Source organism: Strix uralensis, chromosome 4 (assembly GCF_047716275.1).
Source record: "Strix uralensis isolate ZFMK-TIS-50842 chromosome 4, bStrUra1, whole genome shotgun sequence".
Classification (NCBI taxonomy): Eukaryota; Metazoa; Chordata; class Aves; order Strigiformes; family Strigidae; genus Strix; species Strix uralensis.
The window spans coordinates 116,323,510-116,347,264 of NC_133975.1; the positions used below are offsets into that span (position 1 = coordinate 116,323,510).

The 23,755-nt window shown below is 36.4% G+C and overlaps 2 protein-coding genes across 6 annotated transcripts in view; one reads left to right on the top strand and one right to left on the bottom strand.

Annotated features, from left to right (window-relative positions):
- Nucleotides 1–9,700, top strand: part of PPP4R4 (protein phosphatase 4 regulatory subunit 4) — a 71,948-nt gene extending 62,248 nt beyond the window's left edge. For all 4 annotated transcript variants that reach the window (XM_074868678.1, XM_074868679.1, XM_074868681.1 and 1 more), the window contains 6 exons: nucleotides 1,180–1,255; nucleotides 1,665–1,745; nucleotides 2,084–2,177; nucleotides 2,644–2,714; nucleotides 3,509–3,647; nucleotides 8,595–9,700. In XM_074868678.1, the coding sequence (XP_074724779.1) occupies nucleotides 1,180–1,255; nucleotides 1,665–1,745; nucleotides 2,084–2,177; nucleotides 2,644–2,714; nucleotides 3,509–3,647; nucleotides 8,595–8,619 (486 nt within the window). In that variant the 3' untranslated portion in view covers nucleotides 8,620–9,700. The remainder of the gene's footprint in view (nucleotides 1–1,179; nucleotides 1,256–1,664; nucleotides 1,746–2,083; nucleotides 2,178–2,643; nucleotides 2,715–3,508; nucleotides 3,648–8,594) is intronic.
- A 798-nt stretch (nucleotides 9,701–10,498) lies between these two features.
- Nucleotides 10,499–21,935, bottom strand: SERPINA10 (serpin family A member 10). Of its 2 annotated transcripts, none has more exons than XM_074868684.1 (6): nucleotides 21,540–21,935; nucleotides 17,836–18,574; nucleotides 16,038–16,311; nucleotides 15,177–15,324; nucleotides 12,214–12,411; nucleotides 10,499–10,698 (listed from the first exon to the last, which is right to left on the bottom strand). In XM_074868684.1, exons 2-5 carry the CDS (start codon nucleotides 18,542–18,544, stop codon nucleotides 12,220–12,222), a joined length of 1,323 nt encoding a protein of 440 aa, XP_074724785.1. In that variant the 5' UTR covers nucleotides 18,545–18,574; nucleotides 21,540–21,935; the 3' UTR covers nucleotides 10,499–10,698; nucleotides 12,214–12,219. The 2 variants fall into 2 exon arrangements, with proteins under 2 accessions (XP_074724785.1, XP_074724783.1); XM_074868682.1 differs by lacking the exon at nucleotides 21,540–21,935 and adding an exon at nucleotides 20,093–20,636.
- Between the last annotated feature and the right edge of the window lie 1,820 nt (nucleotides 21,936–23,755).

Consider the following 23,755-nt stretch of genomic DNA (forward strand, 5'->3'; position numbering starts at 1 on the left):
CACTCTGTGTTATCATGTATTGTATGATAACATTAATTTTTACCCTGTTTCTACAGCTAGACTTTAGAAGAGCACCTGTATTTTTATATGCCCCATTGATATGGGCATACCTTCTCTATCACAAAGGTCTCGTTAAGCACTGTCTGGGAGAGACATGCTTTTGAGGAACTGGAGATGTACACAAGCAAATTGTGACATGTTGCAGTCCCAAATAGATGAGGAACCATTGAACCCAGTTAAACGTATCTGACTGCTACAGATTTTAATATTGAATATGTTAATATGTTTCCTTAATTTTAGTAACTGACTTAGTAGAAACTATATTTCAGCAACCTTGACCTGAATTAATTACCTCTTTTCTTTTTAACCTGGGTAGTAATTAGAGTGAAATGAGAAGATAGAGTAGAACAATTAATGTTCACTTGGTACTTTTTATTATTAACACAGTACAGAAAATAATTACATAATTACATAACTTTTTGAAGTTGGACTGATATCTATTCAGCAAGAATCCTGAATCCTGAAGCAAGTATTGACTTTTGAAATTATTGATGTAGCTGTGTTAACACCGCTTTCTGTCTATGGATATGCTCTCAAAAGGTATTCTAAGGCTAGCTAATACTTCAGGAAGGCAAATAAATTCCTTAAACTTGAAGAATTGTAATACTTGGTTTTGTTTTGCGTAAAGGTTTATCAACTGTAAATGTTAATTTTAGACCTTTAAAAAGTTTGAGCATGTGTCACACTTCACCATTTCAGGAAAACATTTTCACTGAATTGTATGTTTGAATTGAAAATATTGCCAGTTCTATTGTTAGAGTATCTGTGTAGCACAAAAAGTTTACATTGCCAGCTGCCAATTTCTGTATCTTTTTAATTAAAAAAAAAAGCCAGGCTTAATTTTAATAATAAGTTATAAAAGCGAACTTCAACTCTGAGGTCCCTTCATAATTAAAGTCAACATTTTTTGGTGTGATTTTTATATAGGATATGTACCCTGTTTTCATTCTGTACTATTTAATTGGTTCTCTGGATCTTCACTAGGGGTTGTACTAATAGCAGGAGAGAGTAGAAATTAACTGTTGTTTTGGTGATTTGGAAACAATCCCCAGTTGAAACACTATTTATTTATTTATTTATTTATGAGTAATACCTAAGAAAATTTATTCATTTTTTTAGGAACAATTAGAGAAAGAGAAGCAGCAAAATGAAGGACGATCTGCAAATGTTAACGATAAAATGTTTGAAAAGAAGCGTAAGTTTGTTTATTGGTGTCCATATTGTTTGTGCATGCATTACTATTCTACGAAGATAGAGGAGAAAGGAGCAGAAAAAAGACACTTTATATAGTAAATAACAGAGTTCCATAAAGTGGCAATAAAACTTTTTTCTATGTATTTCTAAAGATACTTATAAAACCTGGCCTCCTTATATTAGAAGCAAGATCTGTGGCTTTATTAACAAAATGCATAAGAGTTTTAGTTCTCTGGTATTTTTGATTTTGGGATGTAATGTAAGTACTTGTCTGTGTTATTTCTGAAGTGTTAGTAGCACTAGATTAGATAATGTTACTGTCTACCCCAGGACTGTGGTATGTTATGTCCTCTTTCTTTATTTAAAGTTAAGCTTTAAGAGAGAAGTATTTATACTGGACCTTTTTTTAGGTAGAGACAGTAAAACATCATCAGTGTTGACAAAGAGTATCACTCTCTCTGTTCCTGGAAGCTCTTCTTGTACATCAGCAGGTAAGAACCCTTTAAAAACTCTTCTAGAACGCTTTGATCTCACATCAGCAGGATAAAACCCAATAAAGCTGCTGTTGGCATTTGTGGGCCAAAGTTTCACCTACTGCACATAGGAAAAGATTCTACTCCTAGAACTGAATGTGTTTTCTATATTTTTTGTTTTATTTTATTCTTCATTATATAAATAGGTGGCATGAGATTTATTTATTGTTACTGGAGTACTTAAATCAGTTCCTTCAGCTAGCACAGGTTGACAGAAAATTATATTAAAAGTGTTCTTAGTTACTGAGGAAATGCAATGACATCCATGTTAAAAATTTTGCTACTTATAATTTTAGGCAAAGAAGACAAAAAATCCAAGTTGGTTCGAAGCCAGTCTTTCAGTACTCAAGCACTACATCCAAAATACAGCAACATAGACAAGTGTCCTAAGTATCTTTATTATCTTCATTATCTTCATTGCTTACCTCATAGGCAACTGTTTACCTAATAGACTACTGTTATGAAACTAAATGCACATGAATCTATGAAAGTAGTGATGTGCTCACTGAATTGTGACCTAAATTTTCAGCTTTCTTTTTAATTGATTAATGTACACAGTTTTGAACTGAAGGAGGAAATACCATTTTAAGGCATGCCGAGGCCTAAAAATTGTTATGAATTCCTTTTAAGTTAATACACGTCACCTTTTATGACATATTAAAAATACTTTTCAATATGAACTGCTAAATCTAAATTTGTATATTTCTTAAAGAAATTTCAGCATAACTTTCTCATTTAATTTTTTTCGTATAAACTCAGAAATAACCTCCAATATTATTAAACAGCAGGATGATACAATGAATAAGAATACTTTTCTGTAATAAGCAATTTGGTTTTGTTTTGTTTGGTTTTTAAGTAAAAGCTCTGCTACAGGATATACATCTTCAGTATCAGGAATGGGAAAGAGTTGTATGTTATCCTTTAGTGGTAAGTAGGTTATATTTTACATCAGTTTTTTGTGGGAGTGCTGAATATCTGGGTCCCATTAAACAGGCATACTGTAAGATATCATTCTCCTAAAGAATGTAGAATAGTAGAAATCCAATATATTTGAGCACTTAAGTGCTAATCTAGTTAGTCTATTTTTCAGATTTTTTTTTTTTTGGTTACACGTTTGTTTAAAGTTACATTTAAAAGCAGTAAAAGTAAAATGAGTTTGGCATTTCTTGACTGGCATTTTGGATGTCATAAAAAGGTTGGTTTTGCAATTTGCCTCCACCCATTTTATGTGAGAAAAGGGATATTATATATAACTTATGTTGAATTAGGGAAGAGAAACTGCTGTCTGGAACTGCCCCTCTCTCCATTTGTTGTTGAAGAGTTTGGATGACTAAAGATTAGAATGAAATTAATTGCTACCTAGAGGAACCTGTCTTTTTCCATTCACTACCAATAGACACTAGACATTTAGTTTAGATGAAATAGTTAAATTTTAAGCAGCTAAAGATTGACCAATTAAATCCCACAATTTTAATGTATTAAATGTATTAATCTTCTCTTCCAAAATGTGTGTTCTAATTATTTTTATTTAGCATTTTTTCATAGAAGTACTTGAAGAAATGTTAAGTTGAAACCATTCCCCTTACAGAAAGTTAAACTTCTGGATTATTGCTTTAGGAAATATGCCACTATTGCCACAGGAGAAACAGCTCATTCTGTTTACTCTCTGTGTATTTTTTTCAGACAAAATTCTTTGTCTAAACTGCAACTCTTTATTTCAGATGATTCATTCCGGAGTCATTCTACAGGTAATAGTGGGAATTCTGCCTTCCCCTCCAGTTCTTCTTCTCGCAATTTATTTAACTCAGCTGACCAAAAGAACAATGGAAATAAGGAGAGTCAGTCCCGAAAGATGAGCATGTAAGTGGTTGCCAAGAGGTTAAATCAGGCTTATGGGTAACATTTTCAAAGGGAGCTCAAAAGAACCATGTAAAATTAAGCCTATATTTATGATACTTCTGCATCCAGATTTTGAAATACTAAAATAGCAGAGTAGAAATAATGATGTGTGCAATTATAAGTGTTTTTAAGATTGAGTTTCCTTTTAATTAGTTTTTCTCATTGTTTCTGCTGCACAAGTTTGCATTCAGCTGGTACATTATGGGGAGGGTGGAATAGGACAAAGAGAAGGTTAGTGCATTTGATATATAATAACTACAGTCACTGTGATTTAGCTGCCTGTAGTTGGAGAAATAAAATGTATGTATTGTTAGATGATCTAATTTTTCCTTTTCCTTCTTTTTATGTGCTTATATATGTTTATATATTATTATGTAACAATTTCATGATGAATTTTGAGAGTTACGATGAACTGGTAATGCTACTTGTTATTAAGGCTGCCTTCTTTCCCTTACCTTAACCATTTAGATAAAAAAAAAAAAATCAATGCTAGGCATCTTCCTCAGGTTGATTTTCTTTAAACATCAGCCTAAATTGTTCATGTTTTGCAAGAACAAAATCAAAGATGAATTTGTTTGCTCCTGTGATAAAAGTGTATCCGTCTTAGAAAATTGCTGTGATATGTACTTACTTGGCCAAATCTCTGTAGAATCTAGCAGCTAATTCCTTGCAGATTCCTTTTATGCTACAACTTATAGTTCTAAATTACTATCATTGGACTAGCTGTAATTTTAGGTGCTCACACTGAGATTTTTCTTTGCTATCAGAGATTTGCTTTCTTAGGCAAGGCAGAATGGAGAAAGGAAAGGAGCCAGCAATAGCAGGAAAGGGAGGTTGTTTGGGAAAGTAGACTTAAGTGTAATAGAAACTAGAACTAGAAGCTGAAAAGTAGAGGGCAATGCAAGCTGGGCCTTGGAAGTCTGAATAGGTATGAGAGACCAAGAATGAAAGGAGAGTCTAGAATGTGAGGCTATGACTTGCTGGTCAAAGATAATGGAGCTGAGATATGGAGCCTGCACCAGATAGGAAAGAGGAAACACCTTACACTGGCTTGCCAGGTATAAAGAGGAAACAGCAGTGACAGTAATATCTCCTGAGTGGTCCTTTCCAGTGAATTAAGTATCTGTATGAACTCATATTTTTCCACATGAGTATTTTCAAGTTCCTTTAAAAAACAAACCATAACAACCGCTTCAACTTTATTCACAGATATAAGTTAATAATATTCCTAAATTGTAAAATAAAACACTCAGAAGTTTAACAAATGTAAAAAGAATTCTCTAAACACCTTGCATTCGGCTACTTGTATACATTATATTATGATACAGTCTCTTGCTGTGCGTAGGATTTTTTCTACTGGAATTTTACCACCTTCACTGTACAAGATAAACTTGTTCTGGAATGAGATCAAGCTTTCTCTTAAATATTACCCACAGTACCTACTTCACACTTCTTATAGGTGATCATTAGGTGGTCACTTATTTCAGAGTGCATGATTTCAAACTCAATAGTTAGATTAGTAGATGTGCTGACATTTTCAGCTATCTATAAAGTAGATATATCTTGAGTACATAAAATGACATAGTGCTTCATACTTTCAAAAACTAGGTGTGCTCAAAAACCCATGCGCTTTCACCATAATCACTGTATACCTCTGTTCCCTCTCTTTGAAACCAGAAAATTAGTTCAAATGTTGTAATTTTTTTTTTAGCAACCATTGTAGAAATACCAGTTACTCATCCGTCTCACAAGGATTTGTGGAAAATAAATGGATTAATATTCACAAAGCAGTTAGATGCAAAGATTACTTAGACATATTTTTTTACATTACATGAAGCTTTTCCAAATTTCAAAGATTTTTCTATCTGTCATTTAAAATAAAACTGATATCTTTTGTTTGAATACAAAGGGACAGAAGAAGACTCACACAGAGCAGTTTGTACCTTTGTCTTCAGGCAGGAAAGTGGAACGTAAGAGACTCAGCTTCAAGTCTCAGTGTACCATTCCCAAGTGAATACCTTAACAGCAGACTATTTGAAAGCAGGTGTCTGATCAAACACAATGATCTGGATGCTCTCTCTAGTTCAGAAAGTCCCTAAAATGCATAGTGTCAGAAGCCAAGAGGATATACTAGGGGAAGAAAAACGTTTTTAAGAGCAGATTTAGTATGACCTACATTTAGTTCTGAATAAGAGTTTTAATGTTTTATGTTCTTATGGGAAAACACATCTCTCAAGTTGGTATAATGTCTGAGGCACTGTACATTCTCTTTTGTAATCTGGCCCAATACTTAATTGTTTTCATAAGAAAATGGAGCAGCTCTATGAGGAGGTATTAAGAGATACAGAAACAGGAATGGTTGGTGGTGAATGCAATCATCTGCATAACCTTGCTGACCACAGATCTTATCTTGCTTTTCTTCAGAAAGTCAGTCCTGGTGCTAAATATACACATACTAAGATATAAAAAAAAGTCAGTTTCAAGGAAAAATTATTCTCTAAGTAGAAGGATAGAAAAAATTGATACCCAAATATATAAGCAGTTGACGGAAATGACTCTTACTGAGACAAGAATTTGAAAATTGTACAATGAGAGGTGCAATTGAATAGTTGCTCTTGAATGAGTGTCACCATCTGTGGACTCGCTAAGGTAGAAAACTTGTCAGAAAATAATAACTGAGTATATATTTAGATAATATCATCATATAAATGTACATATGCGCTGGTCAAACATTTCAATGACCATCTTAATTCTGACAAGTCCTAGCTTTTAGTTTATTGGCTCTGCAGGATGAATAAGGTAACTTCTAATATGTTTCTTTTTCTAAGTAATTGTGTGCATTGGTGAAGAATTGGGCAGTAATATGTTGTTTGATAATTAAAATATCAGCAGATATAATTAATGATTCTTAGTGCAAAATGATGTATATTTGGACAGAATATTTTTTAATTGCTTAAGTGTAATCTTTTCCATAAAATGTTGGCAAATGTTCACTTTTGACAATATAGTGCAGTTTGCAGGGATGAAGAATTTCTGATTTCATATATTCATGTTGTTCCAGGAATTTTTCAAAACCCAAAGCTACTCTGGTGGAGAACTTACTATACTCATGAGTTCAGACATTTTGTTTGTCTCATTTCAGAGATGTGTGTGCCAATTAAAATATTACCTCTTTTTGAAAATAATGTAGATGCAAGAAAAAAAAAAATCTCAGTAAATCCCGATCCAGTGCTTACAAGCAGGTGACAAGAAAATTACCATTAGGTTCGGTGTCATTTGCTAGACCTTAAATAATACTCAGGTAATAGGAAATGCAAGAATTATGCTAAAGATGCATCTGTATGACTTAATGGTGGAATCACAAAGGAGAGGAATACCTGCTTTAAGCACCTTATGGAACAGGAAAGAATCACAAAGAACACTGGTTGAGTATTTCATCCCACAAGAGACCTCGCTTAAGTCAGTGTGCAGAGCAAACATGCTGTTCTGATTTCATGTTGAAAAGTTGCCAGTTAGATCATGAATCATCCTAGTGCAGAAATTGGCATGATTCATAAACGCTGTGTTCCATCAAGTAGTCCAATCTTGTATATTATTTTGCTATGTAGTTTTATTATCTTTTTAAAATGTTTTCATTTTTATGAGATTAGGATGTTTTCTTTTAGGATGAGAATTGCTGGTTTGCCTAAGTGTACGTTACTGTAATGTGACTGATTTCAATATGCAATTGGTTAAAACTGTTTTCCAGAACTTTGTAGATTCATCAATAAAAATATGTAGCTCTATAGACAGCATTTTAAAATTTTGCATCTTGCCTATAGACAGGCAGATAGTACCTGATTTTATTTCACTTTCAATTAAAACCTACTTCAAGAATGAGGGGTACAGGTTTTTCATCCTGTAAAAAGTGGGAGTAGATGTACTGTTGCATAGAAATCGATTTCTTAATAATAAATTGATATCAGTATTTTATCAGATGTCCACAACTGACCTTTAAGACATCCACATTGATGTGTGACCATGTTGTAACAATTGTATGCATAAGCATCTTAAAGTAGTGTCTTTCATCCATTCATATAATTGCTTACAAACTTGAGCACAAGATGAAGTAATTCTACCACTAATCTACTACACTTTGAGTTGGTTATTTAAAGCTTCTAAGCACGTTTTCCTTCTGCTGTTTAAACTGGTAAGAGTTTTGAGGTCCATTGTGACTGGCATGTGATTTAGGTGCCAATTCTAAGACAAAGTTAGCAGGTATCCTAACACTGGTGTATTATCATGAAAGGTTCCATCAGCAATTTTAAAAGGGTGAAACAGAACAATATCTTGCTTCGTTTGTAAATGATACTGTAAAATATTGATGCAAATATTTCCACAGAGTTCTAAAAGTTAAGCCCTGTTCTTCTGGAGATCTCTGACCATTTCAAACAGTTGTTAATTGACATAGCTACAACTGTGAAGTTGAAGAACAGTGTATTTAAAGATTAAAAAAGTAAGGCATGAAAAGTGCAGAAATTGCCCAAATGACATGACCTAGAAATAACACTGTAAAGAGCTCTTAAACTCCCTCTCCCCATCTCCAGATCTTATCATGGGTTAAGCTGGAAATCTCTGTCATTATTTGTAGCCGTGAGTAAAATATTTGTACTACCTTAACCATCTCACTTAGAGGGATCTCTACATAACCTTCTGTAGGAAACTTCATGGAGAAATATACCCTTCTTATGAAGAATGCCCTCAGAATGTGCCCATTTGGCTTCTTCAGTGGGCGCAGTAGAGCAGCTAGTAATTTTTGAAGTACAGCAGCTAAGAGTTATATTAACATGTTGCATGCAATAGCAGTTTATTATGTTATTTAATAATATAGCAACAACACATGATATATGTTTCTTCTTTTGTATGAAGCAAAAACAGAAAATCAAACTCTTAGATCTTCTGACAGAAAAAGAAGGAAACGAGAGACTGTTGGAAGCAACGTTCTGGTGTCGTAAGGTGGGAGCAGCAGATGGACTGTCTAATGCCTGGAGTGAATAAAGTGCATCTTGCAATGTTAAAACTTTCTATCTTTTAAATAAAATCCCAAGCTGTAAAATATGTTCCGATAAGTAATGTAATGGTTGCAGAATTCTAATGTTGTAGTGAAATGTTAAGAAATATAACTTCAGCTATGTGCTCTTAACTGCTGCAGCTAAAGAGAGGATTTTGTTTTCTTCAATTATGCCTTTGTAGTTCAAATTCTCAGATTTAGAATGCACATATCCATTACTTAATTGGCTTATTTACAATTTTAGCAATTGTTAGCACCCATGTTTTATGCAAGAAATACAAGGAACTGTTATGAATATGAAAAAGTAATCCCACATTTTAAAGAACTTTCAAACCTAATTTAAGACCAAAGTCCAGAACCATTGCTAAGTCTATAAAAAAGATAAACTTCAGTAGCATTGTGCTGTGAATTTAGAGGTAATGTTTTTACAAGTACTAAGTTCATAAAAATCCTGTGTAGGTTTCAAAGCAATCTAAAAGCAGATGTCTCCAGATGATACAAAAAAAAAAAAAAGTTTTATTTCATAAGTTTTGTTGTGTAAATACTTGTTTTAATTTTTAGTATTTCAGATTGTATTTTCACTTGAATAATTTATAATGATGAATCTAGTTTTTAATCAGCTGCTATTGCAAGCTATCATGCTTCAGTGATGTCATCTGCATTTGTTTGTATTAATGCTAATGTTTCTATCAAAATTTGTCTGTGGAAAACATGCAATTCTATTTTAAAAAGTTCTATTTATGCCAACACTTAAGACAGAGCCTATGAAGCTATTGTCAGCTTCTTTATTTCAGAATGGAAGCAGCATAAATATATTGATATCAGAAATATGTGGTTTTTAAAATTTATTGGTGTATGATAAAGATGATCTGATCTGTGAATGCATATGCGTGTGTGGTTACTTTTTATAATGTAAAAATATGAATGATGGTTTACGCAAAATAAAACCTAGGACAATGCTGTACATGCATGTTCTTGAAAAAAAATTTTCTCAGGGCATCTTTTATAATGAAAATAAATAAAAGCATTTACCTATAGAAGGTATTTATTTTAAATAGTAATAATGCTAGATGTATGCTGCCATGTGTGAAGTACAAAATGTGTCTTTGGATTTAGCAGTTTTACTGTCTGAATTCTTAAGCTTCTTACACTGCAGTTGGATTTAGGTGTATTCTCTGTCTTTAGTCACAGACATTGTTTGGATTCTGTGGAAACACTGACGTTTTCAGTTTGTTCTGCAGCCTGGTGTAAGGATCTTGTAAATCACAGATTTCTTTAACAGCTTCTTCAAGTATTATGATGTTTAACATGCAATATTGATGCAGATATACAGACGACCTATGTTGTGTCCTCCCAGGTTCTGCTTTTGTCTCATTCATGAAAGCATATATTCCCTGTTCCCCAGGGACAGCTAACTTAAGGTGCCAGCTACAGCTGCTCACCTGTGGGCCACAGGAGGCTGCTCAGTCTGTTCTCAGTCTGACTTCTGCCAGGGACCGAACGCAGATCAGCAGTACCCAGCTGCAGAACAGGACTCAAAACTCAGATGCCTTCACTAGAGCAATGCAGAACAACCAGTAATTTCAGAAACTTCAATCCAAGATATTTTTCCCCTTAATAAGCATGTAATGAGTTCTGTATACAGTCTGTCATTTGTTTCTTATTGGCTGTCATTTGTCTGTCATTTTTAACTGATTAATTTATTTAATACTGATAACATGCTCCACTCAGTAACCCTACTATGTATTAAATTCCTGCTATGTAATCTTTAAATGCTTTATTTAGACATTTTTTGGTCTGCACATCTTCCTTGTACAATACTCCTGGTGTCTTGTGTGTACTTTCATCAGTCCTTCACACTACAGACCTCCATCCCAGCAATCTTCTGTGGGGCTGATTACTTCTGGGTTACTTCTGTTGACAGCACCAATACTTTTGAATCCTTCATAGCATTGTTTTTACCTGCAATTCAGAGTAACAGCTGGAGGTCAACTGTACAGTGATAACTGGGTGGTTCTGTATAGCAACATTCCTCCTATTAACCCTTCAGGGGCAGGAAGGAGTGATTCTCCTTCTTTCTGGGTACATTTGTACTGCAGTGTGGAGTTAGGCTAGATGCACCTTCATAGTCTAGTCAGAAACCAGAGTCTGCCTGCTAAATCCTTTTTTGAGCGGCTTACGTCAGTGTCTGGATTGCTGCAGGTAGACATCTGATGGTAACTGAAGTGATTTTGAGAGATGTTTACCAGCTTTACCCTGTAACGTATCCTTTGTATCTTCTCCTGTGAGTGCGTCTGTCTATGTGTGTTTACTCATAGACAGCTTTGAAGCTTCTATGCCAAATGGTTTTGAAAACTCTTCTGCCCCCTTTTGGGCAGCTATTTTGTGGAGGCTGTATGAGCAAGTAGAGTAATGCTTAGATCTGTTAGTTAGATTCTATAGCTAGAAGTAGCTTTTTGCATTGTTTCATACTTTATATACATTTCTTTGCTGCTAATTAAAATTTACTGAATGTTAAAGATCTTGCTGTTCTATTGGAATCACTGCAATAAAATGAATGGGATCTAGATCATGGAAATATTTTTCTAAAACACTTTGGAAAAACCTTTTGGATTTTAGGGTCAACTCTGTGAATAGATTTATTCCACTTCTGTGGAAGGATGTATATTTTATCCTACCAAAGTCTGTCTTAGTTCAGGCATAGAGTCCTGTTACATAGTTCACCCTGATATCTAAATGGTAATACATGCAGAAATTCTGTTTTAGGAGAGGCCCAGTTTGATATTATGAAGTAGTACAGATTCAGATTTTCCAGGTTTAGAATACTGAAGTTATTTTGCAGAATTATTTTGTCTTTAATAGAAAGAATATTTTAAAAGCAGGCACATCATGTACCCTGAGAAAATGAGGTGGTTTGATACTTTCATTATTCACTTTGAAAGAGGTCACACTCAGACCATGTAGGCTTCATGATAGACTGGGCACAATTTCTATAGTAATAAAGATCTCTAGACAGAGCCTGTAAATTCTCTTTTAGGGCTTGATCCTGCTTCTGTTTTTATAAGTGGCAAAATTCAGCTAGCATTGAGATCAGTAGTCTCTTAAGTCTCATTGCAAGAGAAGATAACAGGAATATCAAGGTGCAGTGTTTGGGAATGAACTTTGTGAATATTTTGGCATATGATTCTGTGGGTTTCATTCAGACTTTCACTAAAATGTTGACTTTTGTAAGTTCAGTTCTGTGGGGTCTTTTTAATTTTCAGGGTAGGTTTTACAAGACACATTTTTGTCACTTGGTGCCTTAGTGAATTTAGCTTGTTACTTAGGCATTAATAAAGTCTTAACAGGATGACTTACTGCTAGGTGGAGAGACAAAACAGGTTTTCACATTTTCATATTTCACTGTCTTTTTATTCTAATGTGAATTACTAAAGTAGAAATAAAGCCTCTTACATACCCCAGAATAGAAACTGTTACCTTTATTCACATTTCTGTTGGATCAACCACCCTGCCAATGAACAGTAGTGTTTTAAAAGTGTCTTCAAAAATCATAAAAAGGAATGGTCTGTCCACTTTGATGACAGGAGGCACTGTGAATGCAGTTATTTCTGACCCACTAGCTGCTGTGGCCTCAGTTCCTTCTTCATCCACTTCAATTACTGCCTTTTGGACAACCTGAAATGCAATGTAGCAATAAAATGTGACAGAAAGAAACATTGGCATGAAGAATATTTTTCAAAGAGCAAGGCTTTCAGCTGAAGTAGGCTTCTATTAGCTTAAAATGAGTAGGTCTGTGCAGTCTAGTTCTGTGTGGTAGACTGTGGTAGACCCATATGCTGTCAGCTTCAGCAGCAGAGGAGTTAGTACAGCCACCATGACCACAATACTTACTATGTGGATGCTAGTTCAGGTGTCATTGTGCTTTTCCACATTTCTGAGCATGGGCCTCACTTAGAGGTTTTGTTCTTGCAGCTTGTAGCATGAAGCAACCATTGCTTTTGTATAGTGCTTCTCTTTGACTAACTGTTTCTCGAAAGTGGGAGGTGTGTTTTCATCAGTCACCCCACTGACTGGCTGGATATGTCATTCACAGCTGATTTTGTGAGAGCTTAGGCAAATGCACCAACCTTAGCTTTTTTCCTATATATTTCTAATTTGTACATTTGGTAGCACAGAGTAATGATGTACAGCAATGAGGTATAATCCTGGGTTGGTCTGAGGACTTTCCCTTCCCACTGAAATCTCAGCTTGGCAGGATCTGATTCTTTTCTCTTTTTGTTCTTTCAGCCTGCATGTACCTCTCAGTACTTCCCCTGTATTTGGGTCTGTACTGGTGAACTGCCTGGTCAGCTAGTGCATTCCAAACTCCTAATTCTAGGAATGAGTTATGTGAAGACAGCTGAAGGACTTCAGCGGTGTTGAGCTCTTTGCTAAATATTCTTAAATAATGAATCTGGCTGTCATGATTCACAAGGATGCTTCTCTGGCACTTTATAACTGATGCACATATTGCTTCTAATATCAGTTAGCAGCTACTATTCAAGTGTGATTTTTTTTTCATGATAACACAACAGTTAACTGCTGAGAATCAGCATGGAATAGTTATATGATCAAGAGGAAGTGAAGAAAGTGCTGCAGATTACCATTGTACTTCCCAAAAGTTAAATAGTTTATACCAAACTGAAAATCACTGCAATTTTATCCTTTAAATATTTACGTTATGTTTTCCCAGAAAGGTTATTTTGTTAACCCGGCACAGTTTTGGAAAACTGTAGTTCAGGGCTTAGAGTTTTTGCAACTTGTATAGAAGTCCTTATCATACTGCCTATTAACAGTTTTGGCAAATCAGAAAGGCTTCTGTAATGATTTGGTGTAGGGAGACTTGTACATGTAGCTTAGAAGGATTCTTTCTGACAGAGTACAAATACCTGAAGGGAGGGTGCAAAGAAGGGGGAGCCAGGCTCTTTTCAGTGGTGCCCAGTGACAGGACCAGAGGCAAAGGCCACAAACCAAAACACAGGAGATTCCCTCTGAATGTCAGGATGTGAGGGTGACTGAGGACTGGCACAGGTTGCCTAGGGAGGTTGTAGATTCTCCCTCCTTGAAGATACTCAAAAGCCATCTGGACATGGTTATGGGAAACCAGCTCTAGGTCGCCCTGCTTGAGCAGGGGGGTTGAACCAGATAACCTCCAGAGGTCCCTTCTAATCTCAACATATTTCTGTGAAGTTTCTCCTGGAGTTACGGTCTGAGGTTATCAACACTATGCAACCCCATAGAACCTCAGGCAGTTGTGTTATATAAATTCCTTACATAGGTTTATAAAGCTATGTTTTTAAATTCTGTGTTAGATTAATCTCATTTGAGTCTTGTTTTCCTCAACTGTTTATAAATCGAGCTTGTTGCAGGAATTTTGTTGCTTTTACTCTAATGTGTGAATTTGCATTTAGCATTAATTGCATTTTGTCTTGTTTCACACACTCTTGAAGTCACCAGTTTCTCTGTGTGATATGTCTTTTATCTTCCTTCTTTGTCTGTGCCTCTTAATTTTCTATCATCAGCAAATTGTCTTTTGTATAGACTAGCAGTTTCTTCTTAATGGGACATCTCTGGTCACATAGACCTGTTCCTTCTTGATATTGGTGTGATTGTCAAGTCCTTTCTCTTCCATTCTTTTCTGCTTCTCATTCTGCCTCTGTTTTCTATCAGTCTTCTGAAACTCATTTTTGCTCTCCCTTTTGCTCTCCCTGGTACTCAGTTGTCTTCTCTTTTCCTGTGTTCCTGCCTTCTTGACCATTCATCACCCTTGCCTTTGCCTGTTTAAGTGATCTTGAAAAGTTTCAGTGTATGAAGTGGTGCATCCATATGGGTTGAAATACAGCTGTGTTGTGCAGATGCTTTGCTGTGAGATTCTGTTTTTTCTCTGCCAAGGTATGTAGAAGGAAAGGCAGGACTGCTTCAACTTCTCTGTCTCACTGTTACCTTTTTGAGATTTTATTATTTGAACTTTTTAAAGTTCTTTATTTGTAAGAAGAATACCTGTCTCTGAACTGTGTATGATGGGTTCCCTCTTTGGGTTTCCTTCCTTGCTCTGGCTTTTGCCATTTGACTGTCATTTACGATGTCTTTCTTGTTCACAGTTTTTCTTTAATTGTACTCCTTCCCTACCAACCATACTCTCTTCTTGAGGCAGAGCTTTCCTCCTGTGATGGGTTAGCTTTGGAAGGTGTTGAGCATATATGAAATGTAACCACCCTGTATTTCTACACACCTCATACTTGAAGTGGGATCCATACCGATTGAGGTGTGCAGATTGCGTATACTTGGCAGATAAAGTCCTTTCCTATTAGTGTCCCTCTAAGTGTATATGACGTAGTCTCTTGGTTAGACCATTTACATACTATTGTAATCTGAATAACAAATAATTTTAGAAGGCTTACCTGTGAAACTGCTACATATCCTTGATCTGTGAGATGACTAAGATTTGCTGTACGTGTAAAGAGATTTTTAATTCCAAGAGCATGAAGCAATTTCTTCATTTTGTATTTTTGCTCTAGTTTGAACTTTGGAAATGAAATATCCACTTCTCTGTTTGGAAGAAAAAAGTTCAATGCAAACTTGGACTATATAGTATATCATTTGACTGCTAAAACACATGCTACTCAGGAATTAAGCTTTACACAGGAAAAAGAAGGGGCAAAAACTAGAGTCTCTGCTGGAATTTAGGTTTGCATCATATCATCTGACCTTTTGACTGCCAAAGATGCTAGAAATCATTTCCTTCTGTGTAGAAAATATTTCCACCAGCACTTAGAGTGCCCTGATACCAGGGTGACACACTAGTTTATTGACCAGTGAAAAGAATTGTCACTTTACATTTCACAGGAATAATTTGGGTTTGCATTTTCATATTCAAATTTATCCATTACTCGGGGTTTCCACGGGTAGGGAAGGTTTAGTAAAAATACTGTATAACTAGACATTTTGCCTGGCAGTGCTAAATTGAAGGAGAAAGGCGGCCTAAAGAAGAATTTGAAAAGTCTAGATTGACTGTGCCCTCAGTGAGACAGACATTTCTTACTGAGATGAGCCACAGACTTGTCACCTCATAGTAGAAGCTTTCACATGCCACGTGGGCTGTGGGTAGCCATTAAAGGACCTCTGCTCTGTAGGTACCTAATGCCGCAGAGATGCCAGCATGTGAAAAGGGTTAGGAAGACCAGCTAATCTTCATTGTGCTTTTGTTGCTTTGCTGCAATAGACATAAAGGACATTAAGACCAATGGTTGTCAAAGCAATACCTGGTTTTCATGTTTCCAAGCCAGGATTCCACAAGCTCCGTAGTCAAATGGTCTTCAAGTGAAATGTAATCTCCCTCCTTTTCTGGGATGACAATCAGCATGTGGGCTTTCCCTTTATAGGGTAGCTTTATCACAGTGCATCTTAAGTTCTCATCAAAAGTTGAATTAACTTTATCTGACTTGAACATCATGGGTACCTGTACACTTCTGTATTTGTTTATGTGGAAAGTCTCCATTTCTGTGAATTTGGAATTAAATGGATAGAGCCACTTGCCTGAGGAAAGAAAAAAATTAAGTAATTATGTGCATTCAGACTTCAGAAAAATGTTCAGAAACCCTTAAAAAAAGTATAAAAGTCATAAAAGTTTTATAAAAGTTATTATAAAAAAGTATAAAAAGTATTTTCTGTATCTAGTTGAAGTGGATGTCAGTTGTGTCTGGGATAAGTGGATGACAATTGCAGTATATTTAGTGTATGTGCTTTTAAATTTTTTACAGCAGGAAAAGGAAGTAATTCACAAAGTAAACTCCTTCATTTGCAGGGAAAGAAGGGAAATCTTTTTCTAAGGTTGATTAATTGCCAGTCAAGTTCAGAACTGATATCCTTTTTGCTTATTGAATGCCAGATGAGCATCCATCTTTAACATGTCACCTTCTCTAAAATTCTCTACCAGCTGTTCAACATCCTGGTTTTAAATTAATTATACAATTTTTTGAATGGGGATTCAGCAGTACACTGACTTGTAACATGCACTGGAATATAACCTCTTCTATACTAATGATTCTGATCTCTAGCATTGCTTTCAAATGTAGCCACAGCCATTTATCTCTTCTCTGATTTTCTGCCAAGGAAAGAATGGCATTGGACAAACTGCACTTTTGTAAATATGAAAGAATAAACTCAGTCCATAGGGAGCCTGTATGGCTGAGGGGTAATTTTCTTTGTTCTCAGGTGTGCATTTATTTCAGTGGGGTTTCCATGGATGGCATCTGCTGAGTACTTTGGACTGGAGTAGTGGCTGTGGCTGTGGCTTCTCTGCATAGCATTCCTCTTCCCCCCGTTGTCAGTCTAGCTCTCTGTCTTTGCTTTTTATCTAACCGGCTGTCTCTGGCTTCTGTATGGCTGTTTCAGAGTAGAGGGTGCGCTACGGCTCCCTGTCATTCCCAGGACCTCCATTTGGAGTCCCTTATCTATCTTCTAAGCCAGTGGACAGAAAGACCCCAGCAACAGGAAAAGAAGTGTAAGATATTTGGCAGTAGAGGACCTCCACAGAACAGTCTCTGCCCATCACAGCTATTTCTTTCCCTTACCCTGTAAGGTAATATAACAGGGTACTTTGGTTCCTCTGGGGAAAAAGATTCTTGACTAAAATAGTGAAATTATTTTTGTTTTCATGATTTTTACATATACTATGTAAAATCAGATGATTTTATGCCCAGTATCCATCATTGGAAAGACTATCAGGATTAAGGTTTCTTCATTTTAATTGGTGAATGAAAATGAAACATCATTTTATTTGTAAAGTGGGATCATTCAGAGATGGATTGAGATAATTTGATGCAGGGCTTTTTGTTCCCTTTGAGACTGTTGTATGGAAGAAAGTGTAGAAGATCTGTGGTTCCCTACCATGAAAAATAATTTCCTATTACATAAACCTAATAGAAGAAAGTAAATCTGGATAGAGATGTAGAGAAAACAGAACATCTGAATTCATTTAAACTTCCCCTAATATAGCTGAAGTTAGAGTCCTGATTCTTCTAATAAATAATCATTTTGCAAAATAAAAACAGCAGTTACCTTTAAAGACAATGTAGTCCACAAGTAGTAGTTTATTATGGCGGTCAAGCTCTTCAAAAAGCTTTGGGATTTTTCCTTTGGTCCTTTTGTTAATGTTGTGATTTATGACAAATTTTGCCTGTGTAAAGTTTTGAAAGTCCACTCTCAGGAATTCCATATCAAAGTACTGCTTAGATAAATTGAGGAAAGACTCCTTGAGTCTGAAGTCCTTTTGGATAAAAGAAAGAGTACCTTGCACAAGGAGAAGTTCTTCATTCATTGTCATGTTATCTTTCAGTTGTTTAAACAAAGCTGGGAAATGATGGCGATCCACTCTGTTCTTCAGAGCATGGAGGTTTAGACTTTTTACTATTTGTCTGTGTGTTTCCCCTTTGGCTGCCAGCATATATGCAGTCATGAGAGCTGATACAGAAAGGGGGGAGATGATTACATTGTTATCATGTGTCATTGCAATTTTTCTGTAGAGGTTAAATCCAAAATTTGCAGTCTTTTCAGTGAAGTTGTAAAGAGAGAACTCTTCAAGACCTCCGTCTTCAAAAGGCTTAGAGATATTTTTATGATGTTGCCACTCTTCAGAAATACTGACATTTTTATTTCTCTCCAAGAAATTACTCTCTTTTTCCTTCTTTGGAATTTTAGGTTTGATGCTAGCCTCTATGCTTTCAACACATATTTCACTTAAGAGAAGTAGGTAAATTCCTGTTTTCATGTTGACATCCAGTAATGAGATCTTTTTTTTCTAGTAAAGAAAATGGAAAAAGAAAAAAAAGCAACACAATGACTTTTTAGTTTGTTGTTCTATTCACAGTGCAAAGGGTCAGAGATGTAGCAAGGTGGTCTTTCTGTGTCTCCAGTGTATATACTCTAAACCTGAGATCTGGTTCCTCTCTGAAAGATCAAATTTAGATAAGTGAAATAGGGCAGTTTTCAACGTCACTAAGTGAATCCAGAAGAAATATCATGATCTTCTGGTATTGGTGGTTCACGTCAGAAGTATTTCACTGATTTTCCCTTGCTAACTTGTAATTCCTTTACAAAATGAAAGCCAAATTTCAAGTACAATATGCAGCTCAAAGATGAAAAATTGGCTTGTTGGACCTGTGTCGCAGCCTTTGCTCCTGTGAAATAGATGTCGTCTATAAGCACAAGAATTCTAGGCAGCATGTGGTGGAAATGACATGCTTGTCTTTCATCATTTCATTTCACTTTTCATCCTTCTGTTATAGGTTGTTTATTACCCCATTCAGATCATTTTCCTGATCACATGCCATAGGATTCCCTGTTCTTTTATACTTCACCATCCAGCAAACACTGAAGCAGGTTTGTCAGTGCCATCTCCTCCCTGAAAATACCATTTGCCAGTGTCAAATAGCACAAGGATGAAACAGTTGTTCTGTGCTTAAAAATACAGTATTCTACACAAGTTGTGATTTCTAAGTGAAGTTAATACAGGGTCTCTCATCTGTCCGACAAAATCTTTGGAGAGAACTGAACACATCTTACAGAAGGACTCAGGCAGACTTTAGCATCGGACATTGCTTGTGTAAATTTGCACATGCAAACACACTTTTCAAGCATAAAATGCAAATATGCTTATCATTCATCTTTCCATTGAAGCAGTATATAAATTTCTCTCCCATACAGCAGTGTTGAATTGCACCTTATGGAAAAATTTTGTATGGCTATCATCTTTGGAGATGCGTTTTCCCATTGTAAATTAAACAGGATATTCAGGACCACCAAGCCTGCACAGAATCCTGTTGTATAACAGTGGCATGCAAATGGATAAATGAGGTGAAGAGATGGATTATGTGGCCCCATCTTTAAAGTAGTAAGTGATTCAACAATCTAGAAAACACATGGCAACTATTAACTACTCCTTTTAATTTAAGGATCTGTAACAACAAATTACGGTCATTGTATAATTTGTGATTTGGCATATAGGAAAGCTGGCTTTATTTGATTGCCGTTTATTTAGAGTTCAGCTGAATTTCACAGTTGCCTGATTCAGGCTGTGGGAGTTAGTCCTGAAAAGGTATTTTGATTTGAGTACTGAGGCATTTGGGTGCCAAGTCACAGGGTGCTTTTGGCAGTCAGGTGGTGTGCTATTTTCTTTTGTGATAATAGGTCACGTTCTGTACTTGGTGCAACACAGATGGGCTATAATGACTTAATCGGGAGGTAGTGAAATCCCTGAACGTTATGCCTCTTCTTGAGTGCATGGCAGCCAGGGAACAGCGTAAAATATGCAGTGTACTGTGATTGTGAATATTTTTTCTTTCTTTCCCATTAGCTCTTGCGTTTTTTCTTTTCTTTTCTTTTTTTTTTTTTTTTTCTTTTTTTCAATGAGATTCACAGTGTCTGGATTCTGCAGGAACGAAACAGAGAAGGGGATGACCTGACTTCAGCTGCTGCCTTGCTGGCCAGATGGTGCACAGGATTTCTGCAGGGTTGGGATACTTACTCTGCCCTGATGGACTGCAAGCAGCACTGTTAAGAGCTATGCCAGTAACTGGTAGGCATTTCTGCTCCTTATGTAGTGACCCACTTCTGTGGGAAGTAACACAGGCACTGAGGTACTGTTTCTGCTACAGTGCTATGCCTGCCCTGGCAGCAAAGAAGGAGGTCCTTTCCCTGGGAGTCATCCCTACTTCAAAGAGGTATCCTTGGACACTGCAGTCAGCTCTAGCAAAGGGCAGGGATTGGAAAATTTTGGTTCTGATCATATTCAGTCACAAAGAAAGGGCTTTCTGCAGCAGCAACAGTCCCTCTAAAAGAGTATCAGACCTAACTGCTCACTGGACATTGCAGAGCACCAGCTCTTCCCCATCTTTTCTGGGGATAGTCCAGTTCTTGTGCAATACCTGACAGTGCTGTGTTTGGCAGACGTCACTGTTGCGTCTCTCTCTGAGAGGTCTAGGACGGTACTTGGATCAGGCGGGCCATCTGACCCCCCCTGGGAGATGTGAAGGGACCGAATGGGGAAAGCGGTGAGCTGCTTTCCAAAGGGCTCTGCCTTCCTAACACAAATACGTTTCAGACTGAAAGGACAGGAGAAACGCAAAGCCCCTGTTTACAGGCACATCCCAGACCATTCAACACTCAAGAAAAGAGTCTTGCGTCCTCAGGCATACACAAATGCTACTGATTTGGGTGTTACAAACATCACAGGAATAAGAACTTCACAATTGCCCTAAGCATTCACTGCAAATTTGAGATTGCAAAAATTTAAAGTTGACATTACAGCAGTTTTATTATTTACCTTCAGTAAGAGTTAGAAATAAAGCATGTCCTCTAGGATTAGGAAAAACAGTTCTGGAAACAATAAAGTGATATTTCTAGACTTGTATTTTTAGACCTGAGTGAAGCTTATTGCTAATTTTAGAGAACTTTATGCATAGACTAGACAGTTCATTAATAAACGTATAAGTGTTAGAGCAAAGTTAACATTCTTTCCATTTTAAGAATTATTTGTTTCTAGTATTCTCAGATATCAAAGAAGTTTGTTACTGAAATACATTTTTCTTCTGAAGGCATTAGAGCAAGAGAAAACTATATTGAAATGCTGATTAAGATCTAGAACCACTTAAAACATCACATCTAGGGAATAGGTGATAAATATATAAAATTATGTGTATATATATATATATAAAAGATAGTCCTTCTCTTTACAATCTAAATGCTTCATATAAATCTTGTCTTACCTATTAGGTAGCTCCTCTGTTACTTTTCTCAATCAGCTACCTTTAAAAATGAGATGAAGATGTCTGTCCCATTTAGAAGTTTTTCAACAAATATTTGCTCTTCCAAAGAGTGATAATCTGGGTTTGTCTGTTATAAATTAACTGCTTTATAAACACTGCATCTTGTGTTTCCCATAAATGGCATAATGAGGGAGGGTTATATTCCAGTAAATAAGTTATATCTTTCATGAGAAACAAGAGAACAGTAAACTCTTCGCATCCAGCCCTTCAGCACCCCAGCAGGATTTGGCCCCCCACACATCTAGTTGCTCATGAGAATTATTTTACAGGCAGGCTCTGAGCTACTCAGTGGTGGAAGCAGTGTCTAATCCTGCTTAAAATCCCCCCTTCTGTAAAAGAATCGGTCACTATTCACCAAGGCAGGGGGAAACACAAGGGAGGGAGCTCCTACAGCATTTGTAGGGGTGTTGTCAGCACCCTCGCCCTGCCATTTGGCCATTCCTTTTAGAGCAGAGACCAAGGCTCAACTCCCTGTTTCAAGTGCATGCCAGCTATTCAGTAACATATCAGTATGCCAGAATGAACTGACTGATAAGCACTGAGTGATGTTTCTCCTATAAAAGACAAAATGGGGAGAGCTGATATTCCTGTAAATTTTGTACAGAGCTACGGGAAGTAAGAATAAACTTTTAAAATCTTCATTTGGTCTGGCTTGGACAGATTTGACAGGCCAGTTTTGGGTCTTGAACATTATTAGTTGGGCAAGGCACATTCTTTAAGACAGATAGTTTACTCAGCAATTTCTATAGGGTGGGGATGATCTAAACTCTTCACTATTTTGGTCATGGGCCTAATTCCAAATAAAATATAAACATGGAACTCCCTATCTTCCCCTCATTCTCCTAAATTACTTTTTTAAATACTCCCAAATGAAACAGAACATTCCGTTCTGATTTGGATTGTAAAAGAAAAAGAATTTGGCCTTAAAACTTGAGATAAGGGGACTAGTCTCTATTTTTCAACTGAACGGAAAAAAAATTATATACAGTCTAAGTGGAAGCACTGTCAGAGAAAAGGATGATATTTTAGAAAGCCCGTAAAGTACTTGGGCATCCAGGACTTTTGTTTGTTGCTGATGAGTATTACTTCTATAAAAGTGACAACAGTGTTTTCTTACAAAGTGCAAGATTTGCTTAGGAAGTGCTTAAGACCTGAACGTAGCCCCTCCATGGTCTGACCAGGTTTATATCCATGTTGCAAGGACACGTTACTGGAGGGCACTTCTGGGTTTTATGCTCTTAAGAAGTTCAACAGAGGGGTCGTGAAGGTTCACAGGCTCTAGGTACTTAAATTCTTCCTTGGTTTAAAATAATTTAAAATATTCTTGGTTTAGAAACAATCCCAGTCATAATAGGCCCCAAGTATAGGCATTCTGTTAAAGAACACAGCAACATAAGACAGGGTTACTGAGTGAAGGCTCTGCCCTAACATCATGCAGCCTATTCCCTAAACATAAAAAGCTTGACTGTGAGTGCCCCAGTGACTCCAGAATTTGTTCTCTGTCCATACTGAACATTTTTTTTCTACTTCCTAGTCTATTTGTGGTTAGTTCTGTTGGATTTGAAATTCAAATGTCTTCTCATTACATGGAAAAAAATTACATCTGATATGGTTGAACAAAGCTGCATTTCTGTGATGTGTTTCTGAATCTGCATCTTCTAGAGGCTGTGGTACTGTGCTTGTGGCCCAAGAAGACAATACAAGGATAATCTAGTGTACACAAAACCATACCTAGCTTATGTGCTCAGCAAGATTAGCAATGTTATTTGCAACAACAGTAGCAACTAAGCCTCTTGCCCTCTCATCAGAACCCTGACACGCATGGTCACCACTGGAAGCTCTGCCTGAGTTAAGATGCAACAATAGTGATATTTAATATTCAAAAGATGAAATCTTGTTTATAGATGGTAGGGAAAAGAAGGATTTGAATAAATCTTAAAGTCTTTGAGTCTCAGTGAAATCTTTTCTGGACCACAGAAACCACAACAATCCTATTTTATCTGGAAGAAAAAGGAGGCTGCTATGAGACGTATTAGCTGTATACAGAGATCAGAGGGGATTGTCTTCCTCTCTAGCTACTCACAAAGCCCTTGCTAGTTTTTCATGCTGGGTAACACCTTGCTGGGAGTATCCTCCACACACTTTTGGGAGTAACG

Bases quoted from the DNA above. Each gene is read 5' to 3' on its own strand.
- SERPINA10 (XM_074868682.1), bottom strand. From the start codon at position 20,125: ATGGGAAAGAAAGAAAAAATATTCACAATCACA. The intron at 16,312-17,835 runs GTAACTGCTGTT...TTCTTTCCTCAG, and splicing joins GGACTACATTGTCTTTAAAG to GCAAGTGGCTCTATCCATTT. The intron at 12,412-15,176 runs GTAAGCCTTCTA...ATTGCATTTCAG, and splicing joins GATATGTAGCAGTTTCACAG to GTTGTCCAAAAGGCAGTAAT.